Genomic DNA, 15,617 nt, shown 5'->3' on the forward strand with positions numbered 1-15,617 from the left:
CTAAACACCCTGTGGGTGGACTGCAAGTGCAGACATCCAAAACTAAGTCTAAATCCCCTCCAAAACAACTCAGGCATCCCACAGTACCTACAGCCCCTTGCATAGCCCTTGGAAGCCTGAATTCCTCCCTTGTGAAGGCAGCGCTGCCATCAGCGCTGCTGCCTGTCCTGATGCCACAACAAAAGCCATCTTGCAATCCAACACCCATGGGTGCATGCTTTGGCAGCATGCCTGCAGCCCAGCACTATAGACCCTGATGGCATTTTCAGCTTCCAAGCCAGGGCAGTGTGGGTGATGCTTACCTCTCCTGTCATACTCTTGGGCCTTGAACTCCTCTCCCAGGCACGAGAGACCTTGGTAGAAGAAATCAGAAATAGCCTCTGTCCCTCTGCCAGCTGGAAGAGGAGGGGAATCCTGGTCCCTGAGTTGTTTCTGTTTCTTACCCAGGATAAAAACATATTAACTGTCCTGGTAGTAAAGTCTCACTAAGCTATGGAAACCAGCTCACACATGTCACTTTTTGTGGACACTTGCATCTAGAAGGTGGCTTAGTTTCATTCAGAGCCCTTCCCCTAAGCCACACAAGCAGCCCTTCCTGCTCTCTGCCCAGCTGCTCTCACGCTGCAGGGCTATTCTGCAGGAGAAAAAGGCTCCTCCATTGGATAATTTCAAGAGGAGAAACCATGGACAGGCAGTCCAGCCCAGCACCATCTCAGCCAAGGCCACACTTCCCCAGTCGCCAGCCTAGTCCCCCCGGGCAGCTCTGGGGGATGGAGGAGCTGTGCGACACACAGCTTTTGGCACTGCTGCACTGTGTGGGTTTTGGATCTGGCTTACCATGAGCGCACCTCGAAGAGCTGTGCACACAAGCTGCATCGAGGTGGTCTGCAAAAAACATGCAGCAAAACTGTAGCCCTTGCTCCCAATCCGAGTCACCGGGAAGCACAGGCATGGCAGTGCAGCTACATCAGTCCAGAAAAGAAATCTGGGAGGAAAACCATATTTCAGTCAAAGAAAGGAAATGTACTTTGAATGATTTTTATTCAGGATAGTTTGGATTTATTCCTGACAATAGCTCTGGAAGAAGGAGTTTGTGATGGAAGTCTTTGGAGACCAACAATTAGAAAGAGGAAATCAAACAACCAGTGCAAACATCCACAGGATTATGTGTATGATAATTCACAGCAAATTGTAGAAGGGGATTTAGGCACAAAACCAAAACAGCAATGTCATAAATACCTGCTCAGTTTGCCTGCTCAAAACAAGGACATGTGCTTTTCCTGAGGTGCTTCCAGGCAGCATGCTCTCTCCAGGGTCTCAATGGCAAAGAACCTCTCCTTGGCCTCGCAGGACTGGGAACAAGCTGAGGACTCCCACTGCGCTCGGCCCAGCCAGCCTAAACTGCCTTTGCCAGTGTGTGTTGCTTAATATATGCCAGCTGCTATTTTGTGCTTTCTAGATAATGAGTGTGGTGAAGTGTACCCAGAAGCAAAAAGCAGAAGAGCTCGCAGGAGGAGTTGCCACCACCAGACCTGAAACAATCCAGTGGTTATTTCTGCACTGGCTGGCGCAGCTGAGCAGTCTTCAAGACGAGCCCAAACAGACTTGCAGGGCAGAAATCTCGCTGGAGGTGCCAAAGGTGAGCTCAGGTATGAGCTCAGAAGAGCAAGAACTCAGGAATGGGTCCAAAAAGCAGTCTCCAGAGCACGTGGTCACGTAGGAGATGGGGAAATCAGAGTTCTGACTGCCCGTGCATTTGGGGGATGAGGAGCCACAAATTCTCTCAATTCTCCCAGGCATCCAGCATGGCTTCTGCTCTGCACATCACCAGCCAGGACCAAGAAAAGCAAAGAGTTGAAGACTGTGAGCCTGGAGAAAGAGTGAGACACGGCTATGTGTACTGCAGGGACAGTAACCCAGTTACTATTTCCTCCTCTTGTTATATCCCGCAGCGTCTGTCCTCATCTCACAACTCCTTAATGAAAAAGTATCCCAAATGAGCATGTGAGGTACAAAGCAACTCACAATTAATGGCTGGTTGCTTGGGCTTTGTTGCCTGTGCCTTATTCACAGAACATTAGGAACATGTGAAGCATCTGGAGGAGAACAGAGACCATGTTGCAGAGGAGCCCCGGCTGCCATCCCTCCACCTTGACCAGGACAGAGTCAGCGCAGGCCTGAGAAAGGACACCTTGACCACAACCTGCTGTAACGTACTCCTCCATAAGCCCAGAATTTTGCAAATCCTGAGAGCAGGAATTGGCCTCTGCAGTAAGTCACTACAGCAGGTTGACTTTGGCCACAACCTGCTTGCAGCCCATCCTGGAGTACTGCTTGTCCCCTGTAGTGTAGTAACTGAGCTGGCTCGCTAAATTTTCAATATGCTTCTGGTCAGGATACACCCCTTCCCTCCTCATCTCCTCTAGGAAGCAGTTTATGACGTGACTTTTCTCCAGAAGAACAAATGGGATGATGTCCGCAGATTTCCAGAGGGGGTGGACATCAATCAGTACAGGCTGGATGATGCCCAGCAGTTCTTCAAGTCCCCTTTGCTGATGCAGAAGCTCAGCAGATGCATTCTGGATAACAAACTTGGTTATTTCACCACCTCCTATGTTGCTTATTAAAATGTAGATGGTGTTGAGGAACTCGTTGGTTTGATTGGGTTCAAAGAATCGGCTGAGAGTATCCAGCAGGACTGGAGACATGAGTTCAACCTCATCCAGAATAAACAATGGTATCTTCTCTTCTATTTCGGCTCTTGTAACCGTGTCAGAAATCTTCTTAGACAAATCTATTTCACAAGTAAGAGGAGCCACCTCGTTGGGGCAGTGATGCATAACAAAGTACTGAAGCACAAAGTCATTGTCCATGACAGAACGAAAATGTTTAGCCAGCAGCCAGCCAACATGACTCTTCCCAACTCCTGTCGGGCCATTTAAAGAGATTACTAGAGGCTTGTTGTGTATGTGGGTAGCCAGATAGTCTTTCAGTAATTCCATAATACTTTCCACAGCAACCTTCTGCCCAAATACTTCTCGGTGCATTGTTTTCTCCAAACCATCTAGGTCGTATTTTTGGAGGTTATCATCCAGGTTCTCTATTGCATTAAGAATCTGAAAGAAGATAATGACAATGAGCAAGAGAAGGCAGCGTTTTGCCTTGCTCTTCTCCTCTGTTGGAAGGTATCTTTTTGTTTTGTCTGGATACAGGACTATCCTAGATTTCCTTCGATTCTTTTTCCGCCTGCATTTTTTCATAGAACACTGCTCCACAGATGTGTCAAAGGTGAAGTACTGGGAAGTTTCAAAGCTGGTCTGATTAAAGAAGGACATGGAAGGGCCATACAGGCTAGTTCGGTTCAGGGAAAGCTGCCTTTGAAGCAGCCTTCTGTGGACAAGCTCTGAAGACTTTTCTCGAGGGAGCTCTAAATGCAGGCGGCTTTTCTTTTGCACCCGGTATTGTCGTCGCAGGCGGATGATTGCCCTCAACGGAGAAGAAATAGAAGACATTTTCTTTGAAACAGCAGGGATTTCAGTATCTGGTACTTCTTCCCCATCACTCTCATAGCAAGATGCCTCTCCTTTTGCGTCACTCTCGGCACAGGGCATTTCCCCTTCCTCATCGCTGTCAGTGCCGGGCATGTCTCCTTCCATGCTGCTCTCAGCACAAGGTGCCTCTTCTTTTGTGTTGGTCTCCGCACAGGGCACCTCTCCTCCCAGATCCTCCGTGGCAGAGGACACTTCTCCATCCACCTCAGTGCAGGGCAGCTCTCCATCCATCTCGTCTGGTTCTTACAGCCCATTCACATCATCTTCTTTCTAAAAAGAAACAGAACAATGTAAAAGCAATCTTTGTAAGATCAGGAAGTGACTAATAACAGTCAAATTATTAGATAGATATCCCACTTCCTAATGGGCAGAATGGTTACCTGTAGCAATCAGCAATGGCAAGGTGGCAGAGAGAGACTTTTGGACCTAAGCTAACTTTCTGGAAGATTCTCTAGACATGCAAAACTACAGATGAAATTCAGTGTAAATAAATGCAAATCGATGCATATCATAAAACCAACCCTGCCTTCACATGCAGAAGGAAAGCTTGAAGCTGGCTGGAGCCAAAGCCAGGGGCTCTGCTGCGTGCTGCCACGAGCAAGAGGCAGGACACCGGGCATACAGATCTGTGCTGTGAACCAGAGCTGTCCCGTCCTATTTCCTTACAGCTGCTAAATTTAAGCAAGACACAAAACCACACCTCTGCACCAGCATACGCACACACGCACGTACACACCCCTATAGGAAAGAGTCACTCATACAACCACAGAGACCTTCCGGGGTGTGGGAGCGTGCACGGGAGCAACTTGCTGTGGAAAGGCTCTTGCCACTCAGGTTGTGGTGGCACGGCATCTCCCTGGGGGAGGATTTTTCCTGGCTGTGCCGACAGGTATGCCAGGCAGCGCTGGTCACTGCCGGCAGGGAGAGGAGGTGAAGGCGGCATCCAGCCAGCGCTCAGCCCTCGGCCCACAGCTCCCCAGGCTGCCCCCGGATGGGGAGGACTCGGACAGGTTGCAGAGAACTGATGTGGTTGTGACTAAGCCTGCTAGCAGCACGTGGCTATGGGAAGGGGAGAGGAGCGGGGCTGCCCCACAGCACCCCGACCCTCCTACCCCCACGGTCCTTCCCTGCCCCGTCTGCCCACACACTCGCACCCCTGGACATGTGGTGGCCACTGTGTCCTTCCCACACGAGACCCCGGAGCTGTGCAGGAGAGCATCCCTTGGAATAACCATCTGCTGGGGGAATGCATGGACAAGCCTTGGTCAGTGAACAAGGAGGAAGAGGAGAGGCCGTGCTCCGGCTGCAGGACGTGATGACAAGAGGCACGGACCTGATGGGGAAGCCCCAGGGAAAAAACAGCTCTCCGGGCCTGGATGCAGCCATGCGGCACAGGACCCCGTGCACACACGACCACCTCCACGTGCTGCAGCGCCAGGCATGGCTCTGTCCCTGCCCGGCACAAAGCTGGTGGTGGCAGAAGCTGTGTCACGGTGGGAGGGCATTTCCCTGCTGCCTCTGGACCGCAGCAGCGGTGACGCAAGGGACAGTTTGCCACTGTGATATTACCAACCCTGAGAGCAGGAAGCTGGCACAGGCAGGGCGAGGAAAGCCGCTTTCATCGGCCACCCAGAAAAATCATCCCTAGGTCTTGCCAAAAGCACCACTTCTCTGGAGAGGAGGAGGAGGTCCCCGAAGGGTTTGTTATTAACTCACTTCAGCTCAGCAGGAAGTTATCAACCTACAAAATGTCACGGTCTGGCAAAGGTTTTACTTCCCTCACCATGAGGCTGACGCAGGCGGGCGCCCGCCGGCATGCAGCGAGCAAAAGGGTGGCTGGGGAAGCTGTGCAGGGAGTTGCAGGTGGTGGGAAACGCTCTCGTCCGCCTCCTCGCTTCACCCCGCTCCTTTCCCAGCTCCTTGGAAATGCCAGGACATGCCGAGTGAAGGCTTCACCCCTGCCCCAGGGACAAGTTGATTTCTGGACCATGTGCCGGCAGCCAGCTCGTTGTGGGAACCAAGCCTGGGCAAGTGGCTCCCACAGTGCTAATCGCTGGATGAGCTATTGCTGTGCAGCAATTAGCCCCGAGTGCTAATTGCTGACCATGTGCAGGATTTGGCCGTGCCAACAGCAAAACCAGCCGGAGGAGGTTGCTGCAAGCAGGTGCAGAGGCAGCACCAGGCAGGAGGGCTGGGGGCCACCGCCACCTGGGATGCCACCGCCAGGGATGCCACTGGGAATCCTGGGCTGTCCCCATGCCACCCTGGGGTCACAACCTTACTTCTCTCCATCTTGCACACTTTGCCTTGCTCACACAGCGTCTGAAGGTCCCCAAAGGGACAGCCGTCCCCACAGCTGCTGGGGAGCAGCCCCCGTGGCACAGACCAGCACGGGCCATGGTCCCCAGGGAGCGGGGACACCGCAGAGCTCAGCCTGGGGCCAGAACAACCCTCTGGGCCATAACACACATCAACGCAAACATGCAGTGAAGCTTTCTCAGCCCCAAACCCATGCAGGTATAGAGGGGATTGATTAAATGCCAGGGGAGAGCTGTGGGACTTTATGGGAAAAGGTTTAGGGAGCAGAAGGATGCTGGTAGGGAAACATGAGACGTCCCAAACACTCCCCATGGATGCTGCTGGGTGCCCACCCCACCCTGCCCCTGCCCATAGCCCCGGCCAAAGCATGAAGCGGTTTGGCTCCTCGCAGCCTGGAGCCAACTCTCCTACCACTGCTGTGTCCGCGCAGGGAGCCCTAGGCCAATGTGAGGACAATGGAAAACAGTGAGGACTGAGTGCTCGCTAGCCGGGAGATGCTCAGGACCCTCTTTCCCAAAAGCCGAGAGCCCAAACAACACATCCATCCCAGCAGCATGGGATGCCCAACCCTCCAGATGAGCCGAGTGAGGCAGGGTGGAGGGACCAAATCCCATCCTCAGCAAGAAATCTGTCCAGTCACGCATATAATAATCCTATTAATACCATGACTCAGTCCCTAATACCTGCTTGTATTTACATAGGACTCGAATTTTGTAAGAGCAGCCCCCGCGTGCTCAACATCAGATCAGGGCCAGGGCAGGCAGCTGTGCCAGCCCAGCGGTGCTGCCAACCTGCAGAGATGCACTTTCGGCAGCTTAATTAGATGTTTGGTGAAAACTATAGGAAAAAGAACCCGGCAATTAGGTCCACAGCATCTCAAGTGCTCGTGTAAACACTGTTAGCCACTGCTCTGCACCGAGTCCAGCCGCACCGTGGGAAGACTTGCACTTAGCTCTTGGAAATGCTCCTGAGAAACCTCCAGCTTTCCTCCTTTAACTCTTCCCCTAACATCTGCATTCGTGTGTCACCCCACTCCTGCCAGAACAAGGTTTCCACAACAGAGGAGCCTCCATGGGCAGACAGAAGCAGCCAGGCCAGGAGGGGAGCAGGATGGGGGCAGCCTCCGGGCAGATGGCATTAGCTGGTAGAAAGTGCCTGGTTTGCAGGAGACATCGGCCCAATGCCAGTCGGAGAAATGTGTCCCCGGTTAAAGTGCCGGCTGCTGAATCCTGAGGACAGCATTGGAGAGGAGGGAGCTGCACCCCAGACTTGGGCTCTTTGGCTTAGCAAAGCTGCTGGAAAAAGGGAATGGCTAGAAAATGAGCAAAACGGCCCCTTGCAGTGCGGGCTGCAGATTAAAGGGCATCAGTGGCCGGGAGCGGAATTCCTGGATGCTGGCAGAGGCCAGCATGGCTCCGGCACAGGGCACAGCCCCAGCACCCAACTTGCAGCTCCCTGGGGGCACCACTTGGAAACAAGCTGAGAAACATGGTTTGCTTTGTGGCTCAAGCCTGGGGCATGCAGGCACTCACCCTCCCCAAAAACACAGCACGAGGGTGACAGCCAGGGCAATGCAAAACCCACCCATACCACCCCAAAAGCCTGCTTGCCACCAAATCCCACTGGCCCCACTCCCAGCCCAAATTTTTTGCCAAGCCCCAAAGACAGAGACCAACGGGAAGGGCAGCAAGTGGAGGGGAAGAGCCCAGAGCATCCGAAACCAGTGGGAACAGGAGGGTCCCTGCAAAACTGGGGCGGTTTTTGGTGGAAAGGGGCCATTGGGGATAAGCATGAGGCAGTGGTGGGGACAGAGCTCAAAGTGGCCGAGGCCAAGGGGTGCCCCGGTGACCCTCTGTGGGGTGGGGAGCGGGACAGGGAAGCCGAACCAAGCGCAGTTACCGGCAGCGTCTCCCTCGGGGCCAGCCGCCGGTGCTCCACTTCGGCCGCTGAGCCCAGCCTCTGGCCTTGGACGGGCCGGCTGCTCCTCTGCCCCCCCTTCTCTCATCCGTATAAAAAAACCCGACTGCAGAGAGGAAATGGCGAGGAGGAGTGGCCCGTGGCTGCACTTCCTTCTCCCCATGGCGTGGGACGGCTGACGGTGGCCGGTTTTCTCTCCCTCCTCTTGCTTAAAGCCCTCCTCAGCGGCTGCCGTCAGACGGCATCGTGCGAAGAAACACGAATCCTGGGCGGCCGCGGCGGGACTGGGTTGGGGCAATGGGATGAGCTCATCACCCATGCAGCCTTGAAAACCCCAGGTTTGGGCAAAACATCCCCACCCTATGATGGGGTGTAATTAGCCCTGAGCCTGTCACCGGTAAAGGTCAAAGCGGTGATGCTGCAAGGAGAGGTTATTGGGGCTAACCCAGCACCGGTGTAGCTCAGGGACAAGGTTTCTTACCAAGCAGGGAAAACAGGGAGGGCAGAAAATAGAGCGAAACTGGGAAAAAAATAGTGAGTCCATAAAAAAATAGTGAGTCTGGAAAAAAAATAGCAAGTCTAGAGTAGTTGAATTGTCTGTCCCGGGGCAGGCTCCTGCACCGCAGCAGCTCCTGCTCTGCTGTCCCCAGCCACCCCGACCCGCTGAGGCTTTTGGCCCCTTTGCAGCCCCTGGCCCCATGGCAGAGGGATGGGGGGACGGCCAGGCCAGGCTGCACGGCTGCTGCAGAACCGACCTCTGGAAGAGACGGTGTGGGCGCTCCAAGCCCCCACTGCACAAAAACTCCCTGGGGAAGAACCGCTTCCTCCACCAGCTGCCTTAAGAGAGAGAAGAAGGAAACAGCGGGGGTTTTTCCATAGCCAGCTGTGGAAAAGCTCATCACGGCAGTTCCTCCTCACCTCCACCTGCAGCTCAACTTTCCTTTAGCCCTAACCAACCTGCTCCGACCCCCGCCCCACCTCTCACCTGCACTTGCACAACCTGGCCAAGGCTTTTCCCCGAAAAACAAGCCCATTTGGCAAAGCCAGAGCAGCCCCAGTGTGACCCCTTGCTGGTCTTTCAAGCTCCTATTTTTGGATCAACTCCCAGGTGGAACCTGCTCCCTGTGAGAGCGGCTGCCCAGGACCAAAAATAGGGGAAAAAAAACCAATTTGGTGTGTTCTGGAGCATCACAGCACAGATCCCACCCTGGCTGCAATGCACATGAAGGACCCTGCATCTCCATGGGGTGGGGATGCTCTGAGCAGGGTCCCCCAGCCCAGACCCACAAAGTCTCCCCAGCTCTGCGCCAGGTGCCCAGACATGCCTCTGCTGTGGCCTGGGCGGGATTTGCCTAACAAATCCTTGCAAATGTGGGGATTTCTGTGTCACAAAGGTGCAGGAGCTCAGCTGGAGGACAGCCACTGGCATGGAGTGGCTGGGAGCTGCTCTCCGGGTCGGGAAGCCTGGCAGGGCTGACCCCAAGCTGGAGATCCCCTCCGGAGAAGCTCGGGCAGACATTTCAGGAACAGCCATGAAAAGAGATGTTTTTCTGGCTAATTTAGATTTTTGCAAAGGAAGAGCTTCTCCCAAGCAATATGGTTGAAAACCATTAAAAAAAAAAAAAAAGCAATGCTCCCCCCAAAACCCTGAAAGAAGCAATTAGAGGAGCAAGAAGCTCCCAGCCACCACCTGAGGGCTGTTAGCATACCTCAATAGCCCAGAAAAAATGTATTGCTGTGACTGGGAAGGAGTATGAGCTGTCCCCAGTGCCCTGTGGGCAGCCGGGGGGTGTGGGGGGCAGGAAGCCTCCAAAAAGCAGCAGGAAACCAAGAGAAGGTGGAAGCAGGGCTTGAAGCACACCTGTGAAGGATGCTTGCCCTGCCGGGACGCCAGGAGATGCTGGAGCCATGGGCAGAGCAGAGGGTGATGAGCTCCCAGTTACAGTGAGGACATGGGACCAACCTGCGTGGGACCCCCACGGTGCTGGAGGAGCTTGATGGTGCGTGGGGACGGGGACCCACGCGGGGCAGCATGGCCACCACCAGCCCATGCCCGAGCTGGGGGGCCCAAGCACAGCCGTGGGGTGCCCACGCAGGTGACATGGTGATGCACGCAGGGTGATGCAGGGCTGGCCCTTGCAGGTGGGAACGCTGTCCCGGTGTCGATGCCAACCAGCCTCCAAAATCATCAGCTCAGTCTGGGGCGGCTGCCAAAAAAAGCCAGGGGAGTGCCTTGGGGGGAGCAGGAGGACGGGGCAGGGGCATCGCTGGCACCAAGAGGTGACCCACGTGGGGACGTCCCTCCGGCGTGGCCCATCGGGCAGGTGGGGACAAGGGGACAGGACCGTGGAAAATGGCCCCTGCTCACATTCACGGCCGAAATACCACCTCATGCTGCCGCTGCCCCTGCCACGGCCCCGGGGTGGGGACTGCATCACCCCTGCGGGCCTTTAGGGACCTCCGGCACCCCAAAGTGGGGGGACCAAGTTGCCATGCCGCTGGGTGCCATGGGGAGGGGACATCGGGGGGGGGGCACATGCAGGCACTGGGGCAATGCAACTGGGGGGAGCTGTATGTGGGGGGCAATGCAATAGGGTGGGGGCTGCGTGGGGGGGCAGACCAATGGGGGGCTGCTTGCAGGCAGGGGGGCAGTGCGTTGGGGGGCCTCCACGTGCAATGGGGTGGGCTGTGTATATGGGGGGGCTATGCAATGGGGGGGCACGCATGGGCGTTGGGGCAGTGCAATGGAGGGGGGAGACACTGCATTGGGGGGACCCTGTGTGAGCAGGGCAGCTGTGGGCAGGGGGGCAGTGCAGCTGCGGGGGGGGGCATGCCTGTGCATTGGGCCAGTGCACCGGGGGGGCTGTACGCATGCAATGGGGCAGTGCAATGGGATGGGGGCTATATCCATGTGGGGGAGGGGGGTCTAGTGAAGGGGTAGGAGGGGTGTGCATTGGGGCCAGCCCTCTCTCCCCCCAAACCCCAGTTCCCCCACTCACCTGGGGCCCACGAGCCCTGTGCCCTGTGTCCCTGCCGGTGCTGAGGCCGGGCCCCCCCCCCGAGCCGGGCCCCACGTGAGGAGGAAACGGCGGCTGGAGCGGGACTGGGGACAAGCAGCCGTGGGTGCCACGGCCCTTCCTGCAAAGCCACAAATGCAAATCCTGCGCAAACACGGCCTCTCCCACAGCTCTGCCCCGCCACGGGGCACTCCAGCAGAAAAGGGGCAAGAAAGCCCTGGGGACAGGGAGACAGCAACCTCCGAGCCAAGATATTGGTACCAGTCACTGACCAGTACCCACTGGTTTGGGTACCTGCAGGTGATGGGCAGCCCCTGACTTTGGTACTCGCCAGAAACCATCGTTGGAGGTCGGGGCAGCTGCACGGCCCCTTGCTGCTGGGCACCAATTTATATGACAATTTTAGGTTTTTCCTCCATTTTTTGGCATGTCGCCTGTTTAGCTGAAATACCTCCAAGGCTGATTAGCAGCAGCTGCATCCAGACATGTGCAAATGCCCCGGCCTCTCTGCTCCCCCAGAAAGCCAGAATAAGGTGAATGAATCCCCCAGGGCCAGTGGGTCCCTTTGGGAGGGCTGTGGGTGCCCAGAGCCCAGAACGGGTCCAGGACGGAAGGTCCCATACCCACAGCACTGGCCTTACCTGGAGAAACTCTGCAAAAAAGGAGGAAATCTGTCAAGAAAGAAGCTGAAGGCAGCTGAAAAGGTCATGGGCTTGGAGCCATCAGGAAAATGGATGTAGAGATCAGAAATATGCCCCACAGATGCAAAGCCTGAAGCAGGCAGGGAGCCCTGAAAATAAAAGTGAGAGCCTGCAAGTGGAGAAGGGGAAATGGTGCCCGGGGGGGGTGTACAGAAACCCTCCAGCAGCCGTGCCGGCCCCGACCTCAGAGCCAGCCCCTCCTGCTGCCCCAAAAAGGAAAGAATAAAAGTGTATAATAAAATAATCTGATCCATGGTAGGCAGCAGCTTCCCTGGCGTGGGACTGCCCAAGCAGATGGGCGGGAGCAGCCCCTGACAGGCATCGCATGCAGGGTCCAGCCCTGCGGGGTCATTTCCAGACCCAGAGGACTTTTTTCCAAGCATAGAGCTGTCCTTTTTGCAGTGTGACCGCCCGCTCTCCAGCTCCATGGGTTTTTTTCCTTTTATACCACCCACCTTGTGTTGATCTGCCCCGAATTTCTGCTGCTGCTCCAGCCCCTCACTTCCACAGGGTGCCTCTGCACCGTCAGCCCTCCTGCATCCTAAACTTGGTGTATCAGCAAGAAGCAGAACAGCAGCAAGCTTGGTGTAAAACCAGCAGCAGATCAGCAACTCCCCAGGCGGGATGCAGTCCCAGGGCCATTGAGCCAGACCCCACGCTCTTCCCAATCTCACTCTTAGCAAAAATTTCCAACCTTTGTAAGCAGCCCTGCTTTAACACGCCCTAAATAACCCAAACAGTTTATCTGTGGGCCGGGGAACATCCCCTTTAAGGACACCACATCCTGCTTGGATTATCATGGCCCTTCTAAACAGTTTATAAATAGACCAAGGTAAATGAGGGCGGTTGCTCTTTTTGAAGGAAAGTGAAGACTTTTATCCAATTTCTTTTTGTAAAGCCATTCAGGGAGCGCTGGTCCAGATGACCACTCCTAAAACCCAATTTTAATATGCTGCTTCTTTCTCCTCCAGCTGAGCTCCATCCCTGACTTACTAAACAATAAAAAAAAGGAAAAAAACAAAGAAAAATGGGTTTGGCAGCTTCACCCCCTCACGCGCCGGCCTCAGCGGCGTCGCGGGGCTGCCGGGAAGGTCGTGGTTGCGCCGTGAGGCGCCGGCTGGGCTCGGCACCAGGGCGGCAATGGGGTGGGTGCTGGGGCCAGCAATGGGAGAGGGCAGGGACCAGCAGCACGCGCTGCTGTGCCCGGGAGGCTTCGGGGTCACACTGCTTTTTCCTTTGGAAAAAAAGCAGAAAATTGGGGCAAAAAATGGAAAATTGGGGACATAATTTGGAGAAGATGGAGAGCAGCGAGTGCCCACAGCCGCTCCTCCTGCAGCGGGTGGGACAGTCACCTACACAGTGTCCTGCCGTCAGCGTCCCCCAATGCCAAAAATATCAACTCATTTCACAAGCAGTGAGCAGAGAAAATGATCTTAACACTTTCCTGTGTAAATGTCCGTTCACAGAAAGGGGTTATATTGTGCAATAAGGGCATCTGTAAAACACTCTGCAGGAACTGAACCCATTTCCAAGAATCTAAGGAGTGAAGAAATGGTATTTTACGTGCATTTCTGAGCTATAAATACTTTTTTCTTTCTTTCCTCTAAAAGTGGAAGTGATTTGCAAAGCAAGGGACCTGGGACAGGGCTTCACCTTGGCCAGCAGATGCAGCTCCAGCCTGAAGCAACGTGGCTGCATGGCAAATGGCACAGGGAAGAGCCCATAGCTCTTTTTTTTTTTTCCAGCTTCCTCCATTCAGGCTGAAAAATTGCATTTCCAGCTGGTTTCAATTAATTTTAAGACTTTTACATTCCACAAAAGCTGAAACACTCATTAAACCAGAGTTTTTCCTATTGTAACACTTTGAAACGACCACACTACAACTCAGACAGTGGCTCAGGCTCAGCCGCGCCAGGACCCCCCACGGGGAGAGAAGCGGCTCCAGGTCCCATCAGTGGCAGCAACACTCACCTTCCGGCTCAGGACGGACAAACTCATCGCACCCCATGGGTCCATCCCATGGGGCAGCATCAGGGCAGCTGGGAAAAGTCAGGGCAGGAAAGATGCTTGTCCTGTGCCCTTCCCCGACCTGACATCCACGGCACTGCCATGGCTTTGGGCACGGCAGGGAGGGCTGGATGTGCGCCTCATCTCATCACGGGGAGGCTGGGAGCGCTGCTGGGAACGGGGTACGGCTAGGGCACGCTCACTGCCCTGCAGCACCCTGCCTCAGGGGGTGAGGAAGCACCGCAGGAGGAATATATCCACTTGCACCCATACATAAATCGTAGAATCATAGAATGGTTTGGGTTGGAAGGGATCTTAAAGATCACCTACTTCCAACCCCCCTGCCATGGGCAGGGACACCTTCCACTAGACCAGGTTGCTCAAAGCCCCATCCAACCTGGCCCTGAACACTCCCAGGGCTGTGGCACCCACAACTTCTCCGGGCAGCCTGTTCCAGTGCCTCACCACCCTCACAGTGAAGAGTTTCCTTACATCTCATCTAAATCTACTCTCTTTCAGTTTAAAGCCATTACCCCTTGTCCTATTTTTGCACCTATAACAAAGCAGAACCAGCCAGGGCCCTGCAGTCACTCACAGCCACGCTCCTTGCCCCAGCAGCTGGCCCTGGCTCCATCGGTGGCCGCGGACAGCCCTGGCTGCCAGCAGCCCCACTGCAAAGCTGACAGTTTCTTTGATCTCAAAAGATCAAAAAGAGACGTTTCCCCGCCCCGTCGCAGCCACAGCGTGCCCAGACGTTTGTCGGTCAGCCACGAAGCGTGGAGAGGGATGTGGCAGCTGCAGCTCCCATGGCCGGCAGACACTGAGCCTGCCGCCCCGCGGCTGCCTACCTTTCCAGATGCTTCTATGTGCTCAAACAGTTTTCCTTCCTGAGAAAACAAAACAAAACAAAATAAGAGAAGCTGTGAAATGCAGCAGGAGAGAGCTATCCTCTAGGGATGTCTGCACAACCTGCCCACATGTTGCTCCCTCTCGCCCTCCCAGGACATGTGGGTTTTGGATGGAGCCCAGGCACCTGTGGGCTGCTTTGGTTTATTCAGTGGTGGGCGAGCATCTAAGCAAGAGCTGAGCAAGGGCACGCGGAGCTGAGCAGCCTTTGAGGGAATGTGGGGAAGTCCCCAGGAGGTGTTTTCTGCAAGGAAAAAACCCACCAGGACCTGCTGCAGGAGCACCGAGCAGGCAGCAGACACCTCTGCCTGGGGTTAAACGAGTTGCAGTTCAACAAGATTTTGTGTCTCGTGTCCTCAACACGTGGGTCCCAGGGATGTCCCCAGTCACATCCCATGCTGGGCACAGCGATGACAAGTCCAGTGCCGTGTCCTGGCCAGCCCATCCAACCTCAAACAACTGATCCAGCTGGGTATCCTACCAGGGTCTGGTGGGGCTCCTCACACGTTCGGGCATAGATTTCCCTCCCCTGCCTGCTGTGTTTTGGGATTAGCCACTGTTCATCTTCCTTGGCTTTACCTGGAGTAATATCCTACACATTCCCAGATTGGGGTTTATTTAGTTATTACCAGAGCCCCTACAGCACAAGGAATATTTTAAGCTTCACAATAGAACACGCCAACCAGTTCTAGTGCCACACCACCACCAGCTTTGAGCAAAGCGCTGCAGGGAAACAAGAACACACGCTCTCACCCACAGAGAAAAAAACATAAATTTGCCCAAGGGGGAGATAAGTGCTGTACCCCACTGCCTGTGGCTGCACAAAGGATGCCCACAGTGTGGGACCTGCAGGCCTTTAGGCACTGAAAAACAAGGTTAAATGTTAAATACAGGTTGGTTTCTATGTTCCACAAGCCTCTCATGCACCTGGATGCACAGCAGCACAGCCAGGGTTACCGGCTGCTCCAGTGTTTTGAGCGCGGCCCTTTGGTATCTCAGTTCCAGCTGCTGCAGTGCCCACAGGCTGGGACAGAATATTCAGCAGAGGAGGGGAAAGACTCCTTAGGCTGTGGAAACTCATTCCTTGCTTCACAGAAAGCAAATTTTTCATAAAAGCCAGATTTCCCCAGCATATTCCTCTTGATGAGCAAAACCCACCCAGAAAGCAGGACTAAGGCACCCTGAATGCAGAACACAAA

At 54.8% G+C, this 15,617-nt stretch overlaps 1 protein-coding gene across 5 annotated transcripts; it reads right to left on the reverse strand.

Moving 5' to 3' along the window:
* Window positions 1–1,014: 1,014 nt before the first annotated feature.
* Window positions 1,015–11,991, reverse strand: TOR4A (torsin family 4 member A). Of its 5 annotated transcripts, none has more exons than XM_052815638.1 (2): window positions 11,961–11,991; window positions 1,015–3,821 (listed from the first exon to the last, which is right to left on the reverse strand). In XM_052815638.1, the coding sequence occupies exon 2, from the start codon at window positions 3,780–3,782 to the stop codon at window positions 2,280–2,282; it is 1,503 nt and encodes a 500-aa protein (XP_052671598.1). In that variant the 5' UTR covers window positions 3,783–3,821; window positions 11,961–11,991; the 3' UTR covers window positions 1,015–2,279. The 5 variants fall into 5 exon arrangements, with proteins under 5 accessions (XP_052671598.1, XP_052671596.1, XP_052671597.1 ...); XM_052815636.1 differs by lacking the exon at window positions 11,961–11,991 and adding an exon at window positions 10,787–10,856; XM_052815637.1 differs by lacking the exon at window positions 11,961–11,991 and adding an exon at window positions 8,543–8,710.
* Between the last annotated feature and the right edge of the window lie 3,626 nt (window positions 11,992–15,617).

Source organism: Harpia harpyja, chromosome 19 (genome assembly GCF_026419915.1).
Source record: "Harpia harpyja isolate bHarHar1 chromosome 19, bHarHar1 primary haplotype, whole genome shotgun sequence".
NCBI classification, from domain to species: domain Eukaryota; kingdom Metazoa; phylum Chordata; class Aves; order Accipitriformes; family Accipitridae; genus Harpia; species Harpia harpyja.

Coding starts and splice junctions, on each gene's coding strand:
- TOR4A (XM_052815638.1), bottom strand. CDS start 3,782: ATGGATGGAGAGCTGCCCTGCACTGAGGTGGATGGAGAAGTGTCCTCT.